Genomic DNA, 15,563 nt, shown 5'->3' on the forward strand with positions numbered 1-15,563 from the left:
ATGACTAACTACCAAATTCACTTTATAAAGACAGACTACAAAAAGCTTGAAGTATTCAAAAAGTAGTATGTGTTTTATAGGCAATTAAGGCGTGCATAGGAAATTAACAAATTTACTTAGTAAAAATAAAAGCATTTGGTTTGCAGATAGAACTGCTTCTACAAATTCTAACAAAGAGGGCGGGGCTATGGCACACTGTGGAATGACTACAGTGGAAGAGGCAGTGCCCTGGTTATAAATGAAGTGTGCTTTATGGATATTAAGGAAATTTATGGATGTAATTCCCACATGAAATACAGGCTGGGGTCACCATCAGTAACTGCAAGGGCCCAAACCCCACATTCCGCAGGGGGCCCATAACCACAGGTATTAACAAAGATCTCTAGAGAGAGAAAATGCTGTTCCTACTATGTGCACCGCAGGGGAACCCATAACCACAGGTATTAACAAAGATCTCTAGAGAGAGAAAATGCTGTTCCTACTATGTGCACTGAGAAGTTCTTCAAAGGATGAGAATTCATGTCCATGATGTTCTGACATGACCGTGACCTTCACTCTTCTGGGTTTCTTAGCTACAGCTTCCACCAATGTAAAGCTATGCTAATCTATTACTTTTGAAGAGACACAATGTTTATGTCTCCCTTCTCTTTAGGGACTTATCCATGTGTCCTTTAGCCTTTCTTTTAGGTCTGATACTCCATCTTAGCCATAAAACTCCAGGGGATTATTCTATCTTACATCTCTAACATAGATATGTGCATTTTAATTAAAAGAAACTGCTGCAGTCATAAATCTATCCATTCTCTCCAGGGATTAAAATGATATGTGAGTTCTTTCAACATAGACTCAGATATTATATTAATTAAAGGTTGCTCATTTTTTTATCCATATTTTGTTTGACAAATTTACAGTATTTGATAAAATATTCAAACCTCCAAAGTCATTTTCTCCTCTCTTTTTTTCTGCTTTCATCCGATGTTCTATCCCTTGCTCAACTCCTTTGCTGCCCTGCGTCTGCCTGGACTTCCCTCAGGGCTCCCCGGGTCCTCTCTGTGCTCAGCATGCTCCGTGTCTGTGAGTCTCGACCATTCTCGGCTCAGCTCTTCTTGCCTGTTGGCTCTGTTCACTCAGAAAGCCTCCTGCTCCGCCCTCCCAACACTTACTCACAGTCCTCATCTTTTCAAGGTCTTCTTAGAGTACTACTGTGCTTTCTGTCAGTTTTATGTAAGTTCTCTAAGGAAAAAGGGCTTCTGGAATGTTTACTTCTATGGCTTCAAGGTCCATTTCCTGACTCAGTGGGAGTGGCACTGGGGCAGCATCTAGAAGACTAGACGGCTAGGTGCTTGTTGTCGTTTGGATGAAGCATCCTTTAAAAAGCAAATGTGTGCCTTTGCCCTGATGCAATGCTCACATGTGGAAGGGCTCATCCTTGTGTGATGCTTTTGTGGGAGAGAGAGACTGAACCTGTTTCAATGCCCCCTTATGGGAGGGTTGGTCCTGATGTGACGCTCACATGTGGGAAGGGTTAGTGCTGATGTCTGAAGTGGTGTTTTGGGGGAGCAAGAACATCATGAGAGCTTTGACTTTATCAATGGATTAGTTTACAGATGGATTTAAGACCTCATTGCAATATTGGATGCTGGTAGATAAAGAAGGGGCACCTACTTAGAAGTAGACAACACATCCTTGGATCTAGTGTCTCCAGGGTGGCTCCAGTTTGGTTCACAGCTTGAAGGCTCAAGTCTGTGAGTAGAGGCAGGGTTACATTATTTATCAGCATATAACACATGTTTTTGGAGGGCCAGATAGCAGATATTTTAGGCTTTAAGAATCATGGAGTCACTGTTATATGGCTGTCTGAAGGACACACAGCCCAGGGTCTGCAGAGTCTTTTAGGAATGCTCCCTCCCCAACCTCAGTCCTGTCAGATCTTGAGTGAGATTCCCACCCTGGTTGAAAATTGTTTCTCCCATCCAAAGCGAGGATTAAACAGCTCTCTTCTTGGCACACACTTGGGATCAAACACAAGAGCGTTCGAGGAACAGGTTCTTTGGGGAATCCCACCACCTGAAGGCATAGTAGTGTGTTGAACACAATTGTTCTGCCACTAGGCCTGATGTTCCCTTTCAAGTGGCAACTTAAATTTCATTTTGGGAATTCTTTCTTCTTCTGTGGAAGGAGTCTGCTTGTCTTTCCTAATGATCCAAGTGGGTTAGAGACTATAGAGAATTGGGGTGGGGTGGTGGTGGCCATCTTTTCTTCCTTATTTGTCTTTCTGGGGTTATCATTAATGTTGCTGCCTGTAGCTTCCAAGACATCTTGCTTCATTTCTTCTTAACTCGTCTGGTATACAATGCTAACCAACTCTGCTGCCTTTCAGTGAATTCCTATTTCCTAGAGTTGGGCTGGTCCAGCTTCTAACACTCGCAAGCGAAGAACCAGGACCCTCAGTGGCTGTGTATGCTTCCTCTAATTAGTGCTGAACTAAATTATATATAACCACTCACTGTTTCGCCTCTGCTTTCAGCTCCAGCATACACCACTGTGGGCAGGACCTACAAAGGAATGCAATCCTTCTGGAAAGAAGCTTCCTCTGGCCCAGAGGTGTCAACAATCAGCACTGCTCCCAAGGAAAACAAAGCCACTGTGCAAGTCCTATGCTATAGGCACACCTGACATCTTATCTAGGGCTCTTCTGGATCTTGGGGCAGCTTGGGCTACAGAATAAAGTGTTCCAAGGCAGCCTGAGCACAGTGTGAGACAAACAAGTTAGTAAGATTAGCAGGATCATTTTGTCTGCTTCAAAGCTCAAAGAAAGATATATTCCAAAGTATTTCATCTCAAGCACAGAGCTCAGAAAGTTCTATCTAAAGACAACATCAGGAAAACCACCAGTGGACTAGAAGGTTCTATGTGTGAAGATCAGTGTCACATGCTGGTGGGAGCTATTAACCTTAGTATCAAACAGTGAGGCAGAAGGAAAAGACAGCGGTAAATCTACCTCACACAGCCAGGACTTCAGCCACCCTTTCCCAGGTTCTACTCCCCCAGGCTTAGGCCAGCAGTTGGCTGGCTGGCTGGTCCTTAGTGAACTCTGGGCCTTAGACATGCTAAGCAAACATTCTGCTACTGAGCTATTGCCCCAGCCTAGGTAACAGGTTTAAAATGGCAAGAACATAGAAAAGATAAAAAAAGGAGAGACTCCCTAACAGAGACTCTTAGCTATAAATAGAGAACAGAGATAACCCGAGGGGCCAGGAAACATGTTGGGATTTAACCCAATGCATTCTGTGGAAAACCAAGTCGACACGTTCCTTATCCTGAGGAGCTCTGTAGTGAGCCTTCAATGAGGAAGACTATGTGACCATTACACACAAGACACCCCAGATTGTATGGGGGGGTGCTGATGGTTAAAGCAAGACAATAGCAGAATCACAGACACCTGCAAACACCCACCTGAGACACAGCTTCTCTGTCAAACACTGCAGAGCTTCTGGAACATGCCACAAAACTTGGGCATCAGCTACAGAAACTCACAGAAAGTTTAGGATTACTGTTGCGGCCAAGTGGAAACATTCGCTAAGATGCCTGACAATCACTCTGGCTCTGTTTTAATAAGAATGACCATGCCACCCCCAGCATGACTTCAAAGATCAGTTTTAGAAGTAGCTGAGAGGATAAAAAACTAGAAATATTTCTACAGTAACCATGGTGATGTGGAAGAAATGCACAAAGTATGTGGTGGTAATTTGTAAATGCTTCCTGATTTCTGACATCCTTCCTGTTTGGAGGGGGGCACACAATATTCAAGTAGGCCTGAGCATCTCATCTTAGATGAACTGTAAACACTGAGAGGTAGATGTTACAATAAAAATCAGCTTTAGGTGCTGGGCAGAGAGCTGACTGCTGACAGGCAGGCACTGCTATAAGGAAAGGCCTGGGCAGTTCCCACGTTCACACTGGTTGGTGGCTCACCATCTGCAGCTCCACTTCCAGGAGGATCCGACACCCTCTGTCTCCAGGGGAAATGTCATGCATATTAAAAGAAAACATTTAAAATGAGTTTACAGGGTGCAAGGCAACATGGGCTCTGAGTTTGAGGCACATGGCAGAGGATGACAGACTTTCACGGAATCACAGCTCGACCAGTTGGCAATGAGGGAAGAAAACCAGGAGTCACTAGCACAAGGATCCCCACAACCAGAGAGGGAGATGGGGAGGGGGAGAGAGAAAAAAGAGAGAGATAGGGAGGGGGAGGGAAGAGAATGAGGGAGGGAGGGGGAGGGGAGGAGGGAGGAAGAAGGGGGAGAGAGAGAGACAGAGAAAGTGGGGGGAGAGGGGGTAGCTTCACAGGACACCACAGCCCCAAAGGTGGTGAGAGCTAGCAGAATTCCCCCTGTGACTATGTGGTTAGAAATCCCTGATGAAGAAATAGCAAAAGAATATCTGTAATTTTAGTCAAAGGTAAAGCCAGACTTGTACCCACAAACGATGGACTTCATTCAGAAACAAAATGGTGACTAGAGATGAACCATCCCCCTTCTCTTCACAGACTGGTCTTCCTGCAGAAGTGGGAGCCCAGAGGCAGTGACCACTGTGGCTTATGACTCAGCAGCACACAGACTGGCAGGAAGGTCAGTTTTGTCTCTGAAGGAGAAGAGGCACCACATTCCTCAGAAAAGGACGTTTTCATGATGTTCTTAAGACAGTATTAGTTACAACGGTATTTTTTCTTTTTTGGTTAATTTTTTCCTTTCTTTTAAGAAAAGGAATGATGGTTGTAGAGACACACAGAATAGAAAAAATAACGGCACAATAAATCAACAGATTAAGACACTGCCAAGTGTCCTTTAGTGTAGTGGGTTGGCCTGATGCTGCTTGTTTTCTAAGGCTAATACTGGCTCTCAAGATCCGGTTGCCCCCTGAGTAGACCGGTCCTGACATGCACCCAGTGGTGCTATGTAAACCTCACTCCCCAATTTAACTGGGCAATAAAAGGCTAGAGCCTGTATGTGACGGGCAGTGGAGGGAGGAAGGAGGGACTGGAGCACAGAATGAGGGGGTTTCTGGTAGGGAGAGAGGAGAAAGGAAGAAAGGACACAGGTGGAGGGGCTGCCATGAGAGGAAGTGGACCATGAACACATGGCCAGGGGAAACAGCAAGTAACAAGGGACACAGCAGCTGGAAACTTAGATAGCTCCAAACAACCCCATCTAGTCTCACAGCTTATAGATAAAATACCTGGATTGTGTGTCTTTTACATGGGCTAGCTAGAATGTTTCAATCTTGTTATAATTTAGCCATGAAGCTATTTCCTTTCCACTCGAAATAAGGAAATAAGATGATAATTCCTGGAGGTACTATTTGGAAGGTAGTGCCTGCCTCACAGTCACGCTAAGGCACAGTCTTCATCAACACGTGGGTATTAATACCTGCTACTGCTACCCTGCAACCCTGCATCCGATTCCTAGGGGGGCTCTGCATGCCCCGGGGAAGCATGACGTGAAGTGAGTTGGGCATCATGCTCAAGAACGTGAAGTCCTGTTGGAGGCTTCGGAGCTAAGTCCTTATTCCCTCCATGTGAGGATAGCGTACAGCTGGAGGCATGGAAGGCAGGCAGAATCTGACAATTAGCAGGAAGGAATGAGCTACTGACCATGGACAGATTTCACACTTGAAATAGAAAATAACCCTGCACAGCCTCTGCAGTAAAGACAGGGCAGTTTGTGAAAACGAGATTTGGTCTCTTACAGGAGTAAGCAAACCTGCATATGGAGATGTTGCTGTACCCGTCTTTCCTGGGGGTTCTTGGTGCAATGTGAGGTCTTTGCCCAATGAGCACGGTAACTAGCAGAACAATATGGGGGGCAGGTCTGTGGTACTGGTGGGGGTCTGTGGTACTGGTGGGGGCAGGTCTGTGGTACTGGTGGGGGTCTGTGGTACTGGTGGGGGCAGGTCTGTGGTACTGGTTGGGGTTTCTGTGGTACTGGTGGGGGGCAGGTCTGTGGTACTGGTGGGGGGGGGTCTGTGGTACTGGTGGGGGGGTCTGTGGTACTGGTGGGGGGCAGGTCTGTGGTACTGGTGGGGGGGTCTGTGGTACTAGTGGGGGTCAGGTCTGTGGTGCTGGTGGTAGAGCTGTAGTTGAACCAATTTAAATTATCCCTGTCTAGCTTACTAATGAGTGAGACTCAGACTGTGGTGGTTTTATTTGGCTTCGACAATTACTGGGGATAATCCCTAATCTATTTTTCTAGCTGCTGGCTTCGCCACCTCCCCGGTGGTGTACCCCAGATACCTGCTGTCTCCTGGCTGTGTGCTCAGGTCCGTTTCCTCTCATGGCTGCTTCCTTCTCCCCTGTGCCCTTCTTCCTTCTCTCTGCAACCCTCAAGAAGCTCACTTAAAGCCCACCTGCCTCTAATCCTTCCACTATTGGCTGTAGCCACTTTTATATAACCAATAGTTTTAAATTAAGAAACAAGGTTTGCACAACAAAAGCTGGTAAATGTGAGCATCTACTTGCTTATAGGCTACTAGATCTCTGGGTGCAGAATTTAGCATTGCAATACATAGCAACAGATCAAACCTCTGGAGAGGTAGGCAGGGCTTCTGTTCCCAGGATTGGGGTCTAAGGAGAAAGAGTAAGAAAGGAAGGGGAGGAGGAGGACACGGCCATGAGAGATGTTTCATGAGCGCATGGCCATAAGGACCAGCCTGAGAACATGGGAAGACATCCTGGGGATCCTGATAGAGAAATAAACAAAATGGCATATAGGGTTGATACCTGTCCAGCTCTAGGGCTTTAAGGCTTATTGTAAAATATAAAGGTTTGTGTCTTCCATTTGGGAACTAAATGATCTAAGGCTAGATAGAAACCCCCAAATAATATTTACCATAAAACTGGACTTTGGTGAAATCTTACTTTGGTGTACCACCAGTGAGCCATCTGGGCAGAAGAGAAGTTCACTGTGTTTTCCCAGAAAAGGTTACCATGGAGATTTTATTCAATGTTTTCTAGATTTTTGATAGACTTTTTGGGTGTAGTTCTCTGGATGCTTTGGTTCATGAAACTCAGATTACTTTGACTGGACTATGGAGATTAAAATTTACTGTGATGATTTCACTTTATCGGGTCTGTTTATCTGATAGCTATTCTTAGTTTTAAGCACACAGACATATACACTTGTGCACACACATACATAGTTCATTTACTTAGTGGCTAAGTATTAAGTATCTCAATTCTAACTATTAAGGATCTCAATTCTTCATTATGCTATCTTCACTAAACCATCCTGGTGCTGAGAGGAAAGATGCAGGAAAAGCTTCATGTATCTACAGGGGGACATCCTACTTCCTCATGTATCCACAGGGGGACAATCTACTTCTTCACGTATCCACAGGGGGACAATCTACTTCCTCACATATCCACAGGGGGACATCCTACTTCCTCATGTATCCACAGGGGGACATCCTATTTTGTCTATTCTTCCCTGTTTCGCATGTTTGAGCCCCATGCTCAAGACATAAAGATGAAGATCACCTGGACAGGATTTATATTTCCGATATCAATAATGGGGGGAAAAGGCATACATTTGGGATCTCATGTAGTTTGGGATAGCCTGGAACTTACTGTGCATTTGAACTTTGAACTCCACCTCCAGCATGCTGGGATTACAGGCAGGCACCACCACACCTAGCTTCATTTCGTTTCCATCCTGCCCAGTGGATGCTCACCCCAAGTCAATGCACAGACTTAGGAATCTGAGTGCCACTTTCTGCCTCTGTGACTTAGAGATTGTTACTACTGGTTTCTGGGGTGTGGAGACTCAGAGCTGCATGCTCTCTCCTCAGATCTTCTGAGATTAGTAGGCGGCTTTGGGAGATGACATATGAGCAGCTTCAGCACCACTGTCATCACAGCATGTTCTGACTTCAGACCTCCACAACTTCCAGAGGCAGTCTTTGTACGTCCTTCCTGGGGATCCATTATTTGCATCATGAGGCTTTTAGCCACTATTAGCACAACACTCCCTGTTTGAACCACTTCAAAATATTGTCATCAAAAACATAAGCCCTCAATAGCAGTGTGATGGCCGCATGTGATGGTCTGATGGACAGACAGATGGTGTGGCCCCTGCTCACATGTCTGTGAATAATACCAGGAGTGAGCTTATGCAAGAACACTTTAGATCAGGAATCAGGTCAAGAGGGTGACACTCAGCTATGCTGAGGTTCAGTGTGCTTACAAGGAGGGATACAGGACAGCAATCAGTGTGCAGAGCACATCTGTACTGACACGGAAGCCACGGGTCCCTTTCAACCTGCACAGATTGCTGGCTCTGCCAGGCTTTCTTCTCCATGATGCTTCCCTTCAGGAAGGATGCTCATGGGGGCCTCTTGGCAAGGCAGCTACAACTGGCTGATCTTACTGACTCTGGTGGTATAAATTAAACCAGAGAACTGAGAAACCTCTCAACAGGACACAGTCTTCAATGTCACGTGCCTCATTTCAGGAAAGCAATCTCAAATTATGACATCCAAATCAAAAGTCACGGTTGGTCTTGTGGGCCTCGACACTGACATTCCCTGAGATTATCCTTTTCCGTCTACAGAGCTGGTCCAGGCCACACAGGAGGAATGATTGATTAGGACGAGGGAAGTGGGCAGGGTGAGGGGGCAGAAGAATGGCACGGCCTCCACAGAGACTTACAAACAATGCGAAGAAAAACTCCCACAATGCAACTGACTTATACCAGGAACTGAAAAGGCCTCAGCATGCTCAGCAGCTGCCAGGAACATGTCGCTCACACTCTCCGTGGAATGTCAGAACCATGGGGAGACTTAGAACAGCAGAAGTGTCAATGTCGTGACAGGCTCTCTAGTGAGGGTAACTATCAGAAGTAAAGCTCTCGTTGGCTCATCGCTGCTTGTAATGGCCTCAAGTGAAATCTCAGAGGACTGCAGCAAGGCTGGTCTTAAAGAGCTTGGCCATAATTAAAAAAATTCTAACAATGTCTTGGCCACAAACCTTTGAAATAAAGATAATTGCTCCTTACTCCCCTCTAAAGATCTAAATTAAAAAAATCCTCCCAAGTGAAGGTTATTTTCCTGGAGGTGATTTTGAAAACACAGGCCATAATTCTGGTTCTTAAGAGGAAAAAAAATAATCTTTTATTACATTTGGATGAGGTTTTATTTTTAGGAATCTCCGCCTGGCTGTGAGTGGCTGCTGCCCGCTGGATGTTGTTCAGACTTCCTCCGTCACAGCGAGCTCATGTGTAACAGTCTGAACTTACGGGATGGGCTGGGACCCTTCAATCAGGTCTAAGGGCTATCATCTCTATAAACCACAAACTCTTCCTCCCTCACGAAGTGTCTGGATGAGGCCTTTCCATTTCTCTGTGACCTCGTTTATACAAAATGAAGCCTGTGGTACTGCTGACTACACCACTGGGCCAGGCAGTCTGTACGATGAGGGAAAGATTTCTCCAGAACACCAGGGAGTGCCAACTGCCGGGTTCCACGGTGGGAGGACAGGAGTGTTAGGGCGGAGGGCCCTTCGACACCTGACTGAAGACAGTGCTGCTTCAATAGGAGACAGCAGAGGCTCTCTTCTGCCCATTCCTTGATCTAAAATTGCTGCTGCTCCAAGAGTCTCAAAGCACAATTAAACTTGATTAGGACATAGTAAGGTTGCAAAGCAAGTCAGTGTACCTGCTGATACATTTCCAGTTCTCACAGTAAAGATCTGGCTCCAGCTTCTCCGGCTTTCCTGTATGTAGTTCCTTCTCTGCCATGTAAACAGCACAGATAACTAGGCCCACTGACTAGCAGACAACCAGCAGATACTACAGAAAACTTTTGGAATGCTAAGCCAAAAACTGACATCTTTTTCATACCAAATTTAGAAAATTAACATTTTCCTTTCAGTAGTAGGTTTTGCAGAAAAAAATTTTTTGAATCATTTTAAAAACTTAATCTTATATTTTTTACTTTTTCAATTTATATCTCACTCACTGCCCATCCCCCACAACCCTTCCCCCATTCCCTTCTCCTCTGAGTAGGTGGGGGCCCCTCTGGGTATCCTTCCCCCGAGCCCTGGCACTTCAACTCTTACCCAGAGATTTTTAAAAAATATGACAGGGCTGAGTATTCATAACCATTTTAAGCACACAAAATGATGCATTAATAATTTTTCCGATTAATCATGAAATTCTTAGTAGCAGGATGTTTCAATAATATGATGATTTTTTTTTTTTGGTGGTACGGACCAGAAACTCAGTCTGTGCCACTGCTTGAGTGACAGTGCTGGAGGCATCTGAGCATGCACTGACAGCAGGGTCTCAGGGCTTACCCTGCAGGAGGCCGCTCCAGCGCCGTCCTGGACACACATGTTCGTCAGTGAAACCCACTTAGCAACAAGTAGTCCATAACTAGTGCAGAACTAAGTCCAGATGCTTGCACCAGATGGGTGACAGCCATACTTAAAGTTTAGTAACATCTCTGTTGATGACATTGATAAAAAAACAAAAATGTCACCAGAAATGTTTTCACAGAATAAAATTGATCCTGGCTTCATCCTGGGTGTATTTTTAACACCCCATAGTCTTGAGTAATTGATGTCTACCGATAGATATTTACAAAAAGGCTGCTTGCCATATTATATGAAAAACTCTTAAATTATTAAGGGAATTTAGCATTTTGAATCTTCCATTCCACAATAACTAAGTACTTTGAAGGTAGAAGCAAACGGGGAAATGTGGGGTGGGGAAGTTCAATCTGACTTCCCAGGCTTTGTGGAAGGGCTGGTGAGCTGAAGGACCCCAGAGCTGAGCCTTCTCCAAGACAACGCCCCATAGGCATGGACTATCTGCACAGGAGACTTCTTCCAGTAGAGACTTCTCAAAGTTCCAAGACTGGGACCTACAACTACAGGCTTCTGAGGTGTCTGAGGTTAGGAATCTTAAGCTTGATCTAGCTTGTTATTTATTTACTTCAAGCTGGGGGAAAGAAAAGGACATTTTTTTTTAAATCCTGAAAATGAACTTTGATCAAAAAAACTAAACTAAACCAAGTCAATCCAAGCCAACCAACCAAAACAAACAAAAACAAATAAACACTAAACCAAAAGCCTATCATGCAAAGGAAGAAGTGGAGAAGAGCTGCCTCAATTTAGGTTTTTGTTGTTGTTTGCAGTTTTTGGAAAGAGACAAGAATAGTAAGAATTTGTTAAAACAAAAAGAATGAAAACTGTTTCCTCTAAGCTGGTTTATAGACTATGAATGTCCTTTACTTTCCAAAATTTCTCTAAGTCCTACGATGACACATTAAAATTGTCTTGAGACAGTATGGGTATCATTCTAGAGGAAGAAGGAGATACAGAATCGAGAAGCTAAAGTTTAAAGTAGAGACATATAAAGTGGCCGGCAGTCACTGGCTTCACTTTCGGTATTGCCTTGTACTTTTCCAAGTTAGTGTTTCTCTTTGGGAGAGAGAAACACCCACACATTCAAGTTTCCCCAGTGTCACTCACACACCTGCAATCCCATAGCAAGGAGTAACGTCCCCATGAGCCCACAGCTCGCCCTCCTGTGTGTCAGTGACAGGACTGGAAGAAGGTCTCAGGGCTTACCCTGCAGCACCAGCGCCATCCTGAACACACACTTTCGTCAGTGACACCTACCTAGCAACAAGTGGCTTCTGGGAACTTTTATGACCGTGCCGAAGGCAATGCTCAGAACAGCACTGATGCGGCAAAGAGTGTGTCCTTACTCCCTCTGCCGGGCCCTGACTCATGACTACTCTACAACAAGGGTGATGACACTGACGATGACAAGTCAAACGAGGCTACTTCCCACAGGCAGGCAACTGACGGCCCTTAGATGGACTTAAAGACGCACAGGTCAAATGGCTGAGTCTATAATTGGTTCTTTAGACAACTGACACACAAGGATCAGGGACCAGAAGAAAAGCCTCTTACTCTAGAAGCTTTTCCTGATTCCACATAGTGCCTTTGACGGAAGAGTAATACAGCCTTGAAAAAACTAATTTTCTTTGTTACATATTCTTTGTTTAGATTAACATCTCAAATATGGATTGGTTGATTCAGGAAAGTATATTAAGTATGGAGAAAGGACCCAGATGTTTACCAACAGACAAATAAAGAAAATATACACATACAACCAACCAAATCTGCAAATGCAAATCTGCAAATACATGGCGGTATTCCCCGCCCCCTCACACCACAGGTCTAGAACTATCTTTCTGAGTAGGGACCCAGGGACCCAGCCAGAAACTGCTTCTTGTTGCTGTTATCTGATGGGGTGCTTACAGAGCTAACTGCTTCACAGGAGTATTCGGGGAGCCCACCTTCCTGGGAGAGTACCCATCGTACACTGAGGCACTGATCAGTATCTCCACTCCACAGCCTGTGGAGGCTCTGCCATCACAGAGGCACGACACTGGGACCAGACAGGCCGCTTACCCTTCTCTGCTCCCTCACGTACTCCACCAGCTCGTCTCTTGTTCTCTTCACTGCCTCCTCCATGGCCTTTTCACTTCGCCTCTGCTCCTCTACGATGGCTGCCTTGACGGCTTCCTGTTTGGGAAGGAGAGCACAGTGAGTGTGGCACACCCCAGGAAACATCGGTGCAGCTCACATGGATGTGTAAAAGGCCTCTCTGACAGGAGCAACTCTTTCTGTGCCAGGCTTTACAGAGGAATATCCCCTTTCAGTGGGTTTTGGGAACCGTTAGAGGCTTTGGGAGAAAGAAATGGAATTAGCTGTTTACCATAGGACGTGGTGAGGCAAACAGGGGTTCCATGTCCTAACTGGGTTCCTCTGCAGCCTGTCGCTTCTGCTTTCTATCAGACTGCCCCCCGTCCTCTGTGTTCACACAAGACTTGAAACTCAACACGTACTCTTCCAAGAACACCCTGAAGTTCAGTGGCTGCACCCACATTGAGCTCTGCCACAGCACAGTAATCAGATGTGGTCTGGGTAGTAAGTTACTGCTTTAGCCTTGTGCCAGGTCAAGATGCTGAGACGGACACCAGGTTAACTCCACCCTGTTAGCTGCAGGGAGGGAAGAGGAACTCATTGCCTCACTGATAGGTAATATTCCAAGAATATTGCAAGACTTCTCAGAAAGCAACAATATCTTCTACAAAGTAGTATTTTATTGTTCTATTTGTACATAAAAATAAATATGAAGATAGTGAGTGACTTTAATGAATGCTAGAACGCACAAGTACTTAACTCCCAGCATGCTTGGCGTGTTTTCACTGGGTAACAGTGCCAAGTGTTTTCTTCACTTCTGATTCTTGACAGCTCTTCCCAACAGAAGGTCCATGTATATTTTCTCAAACACTTCAGACATCTATGTATGACCCAGAAAATATAAAACAAGGCTTCACAGTTACAACTTTCTTTCCTGTAGAAATTCTGTCATAGCTCACCAACAGGACATCGGAAGCTCCAGGGTCTTATCCACACAGAACAGAAACGGCAGTGTAATAACAGATTTCAAAAGACATCTGGGCCAATGGGTGGTGCTGGCACGAATTCCAGGAGTTTCTAGGAAAGATGTCACATGTCTGCACAGCCACACAGCAGTGACTGCGTTCAGGGCTCTCAGTACCGAATGTGCACCGCTTATGTTCCTGCCATGCAGGTTGGCAAATGTGGGTGTGGTCAATCCCTATGGCCACCTGAGCCTCTCTCCAAAGCAGGCCTCTACTTGGCCTTCTCACCATATTCTTCAAACTCAATCATTCACGGAAAAAGGAGAACTGTGAGTGAATTCTCACTCCCTTTACTGTGGAGAATGGGTGGTTACAGTTTGGGCCCCGGTCTGTATGTTGAATGCCAAGAAAGCAATGAATAAGCTAGAATTAGAAGGGACATCTGGACAGGCCCAATAATTGGGAACACAGATGCTTCAGTGTGGTAGGTGGTGTGATCTGGAGTAACGAGCACAAACGGAAGCTGGGTGAGTGCTAAGGTTTGGGCCTCAGTGTCCCCAGAGGGGTGGACCCTGATGGAAGGTAGCTACATCACTGAGGAATTCCAGAAGTGACTAGTCTTGACCCAGTAGGCTCCTAGTTATGCAAGCCTGAGTTTATTAAACATATTATATATATAAATGTGTATGTATGTATGTATGTATGTATGTATGTATGTATGTATGTATATATGTATGTATGTATGTATGTATCTCATTCCTGGCCTCTGAACTCCTCAGTTCCTGGCTCACCACTGTTGTTCTGCCATAGGCCTGCAGTGAAAGGACCCAGAGCCCTCATTGGAGACAAATGGCAATACTGTCTTTGCTATGCTTTCAGCTTCCATCCAAATCAGTGAAATAATTTTTGTTTTCTCTTCATAATTTTGAGCATCAGTTGTATTACCACTCCCTCCCACACACCCAGACACAGCCTCCCCCCCCCCCACACACACACACAGGGACACAGCCACACATGCAAAGGTCTTGGCTATGGAAAGAGATTGTTTTCAAGGACAGAGTTCTGGTGTCCTACAGAACAGTGGGATGACTACAGTGAAAACGTTGAATTGGATCTTCAAAATAAAAGTGGCAAGTGTAAGAAGAGGAATATGTCAGACACCCTGATGTACCACACAATATGTACATGAATTGAGACAACAGATCTCACCATCAGACACTTGGGCGCCTCCAACAGTAGGAGCTGAGTTTGAGGCCTTGTCTTAAGCAGAGAGAGGAGACTGGTGGGCTGGCCTGACACAGACCTCTTGCTGCCCCTTTCCCTGTTGCCAGGTGAAATCACTGCACTAGAAAGTGCCTTACTGGCTGAGTTACAAGTAGCAGTGTGTAAACAGAATCAGAGGAATTTTTCGTACGTTTGTGTCAACAGACCTTCATTTCCGCACACACTTGAAGCTCAGACTGGTTCAGAAGGGTTTTCTAGACACTGAGAGGAAAAAGAAGATCCATGCACTGTGCTATAAAAGCCTTTTGGGCCATCCTGACTTTGAATTAGTCTGCACTGGCACTGAATGCCAGAGGACATTGAGAGGACACAGGGACCGATGCTCTCCATCAACTGGGATGTGAGCCCTGGAAACTCAGACGATGGGAACAGCGGACCCTGAAATACATTTGAGCAAAATGAAACCCTCAATCAGAAACTTATTCTTTGCATTAGAGAGTCTATACCAGTTTAAAAAACAAAAACACAACAAACTATCATCCATTGTTCCATTATTTGCTTATTGATACACTGATTTCCACTATTATTATAAACATTTCCCATTGTATTAGAAGCTTATTTTGTTAAACTACTTGGACCAGAAACCCTGCAAGATCCAATCCCTGGTATGTTAGAAAGGCATCTGCCAGCACCTGGTTTCAGCCATGGTTTTCCATGCTGGGGGGCTGGGCTGGGCTCTACAGGTCCTTGCATCTGTCTGGGATCAGTTGTTGAGTTTACTATGACTGTCCACAAGTACAGTGACCTAAAAAGATGTGTGTCAAAGGCAGAGACGGCTTTCTTTTTGTGATCTCCCATCCTCTAGAAAGGAAGATGCT

The 15,563-nt window shown here is 45.2% G+C and overlaps 1 protein-coding gene across 2 annotated transcripts in view; it reads right to left on the reverse strand.

Moving 5' to 3' along the window:
- The window catches only part of CCDC91 (coiled-coil domain containing 91), a 140,723-nt gene that overhangs the window by 11,326 nt on the left and 113,834 nt on the right, over positions 1-15,563 (reverse strand). For both annotated transcript variants that reach the window (XM_080914761.1, XM_080914762.1), the window contains one exon: positions 12,482-12,595. In XM_080914761.1, the coding sequence (XP_080770887.1) occupies positions 12,482-12,595 (114 nt within the window). The remainder of the gene's footprint in view (positions 1-12,481; positions 12,596-15,563) is intronic.

Source organism: Micromys minutus (assembly GCF_963924665.1).
Source record: "Micromys minutus genome assembly, chromosome: 3".
Taxonomy (NCBI): Eukaryota; Metazoa; Chordata; class Mammalia; order Rodentia; family Muridae; genus Micromys; species Micromys minutus.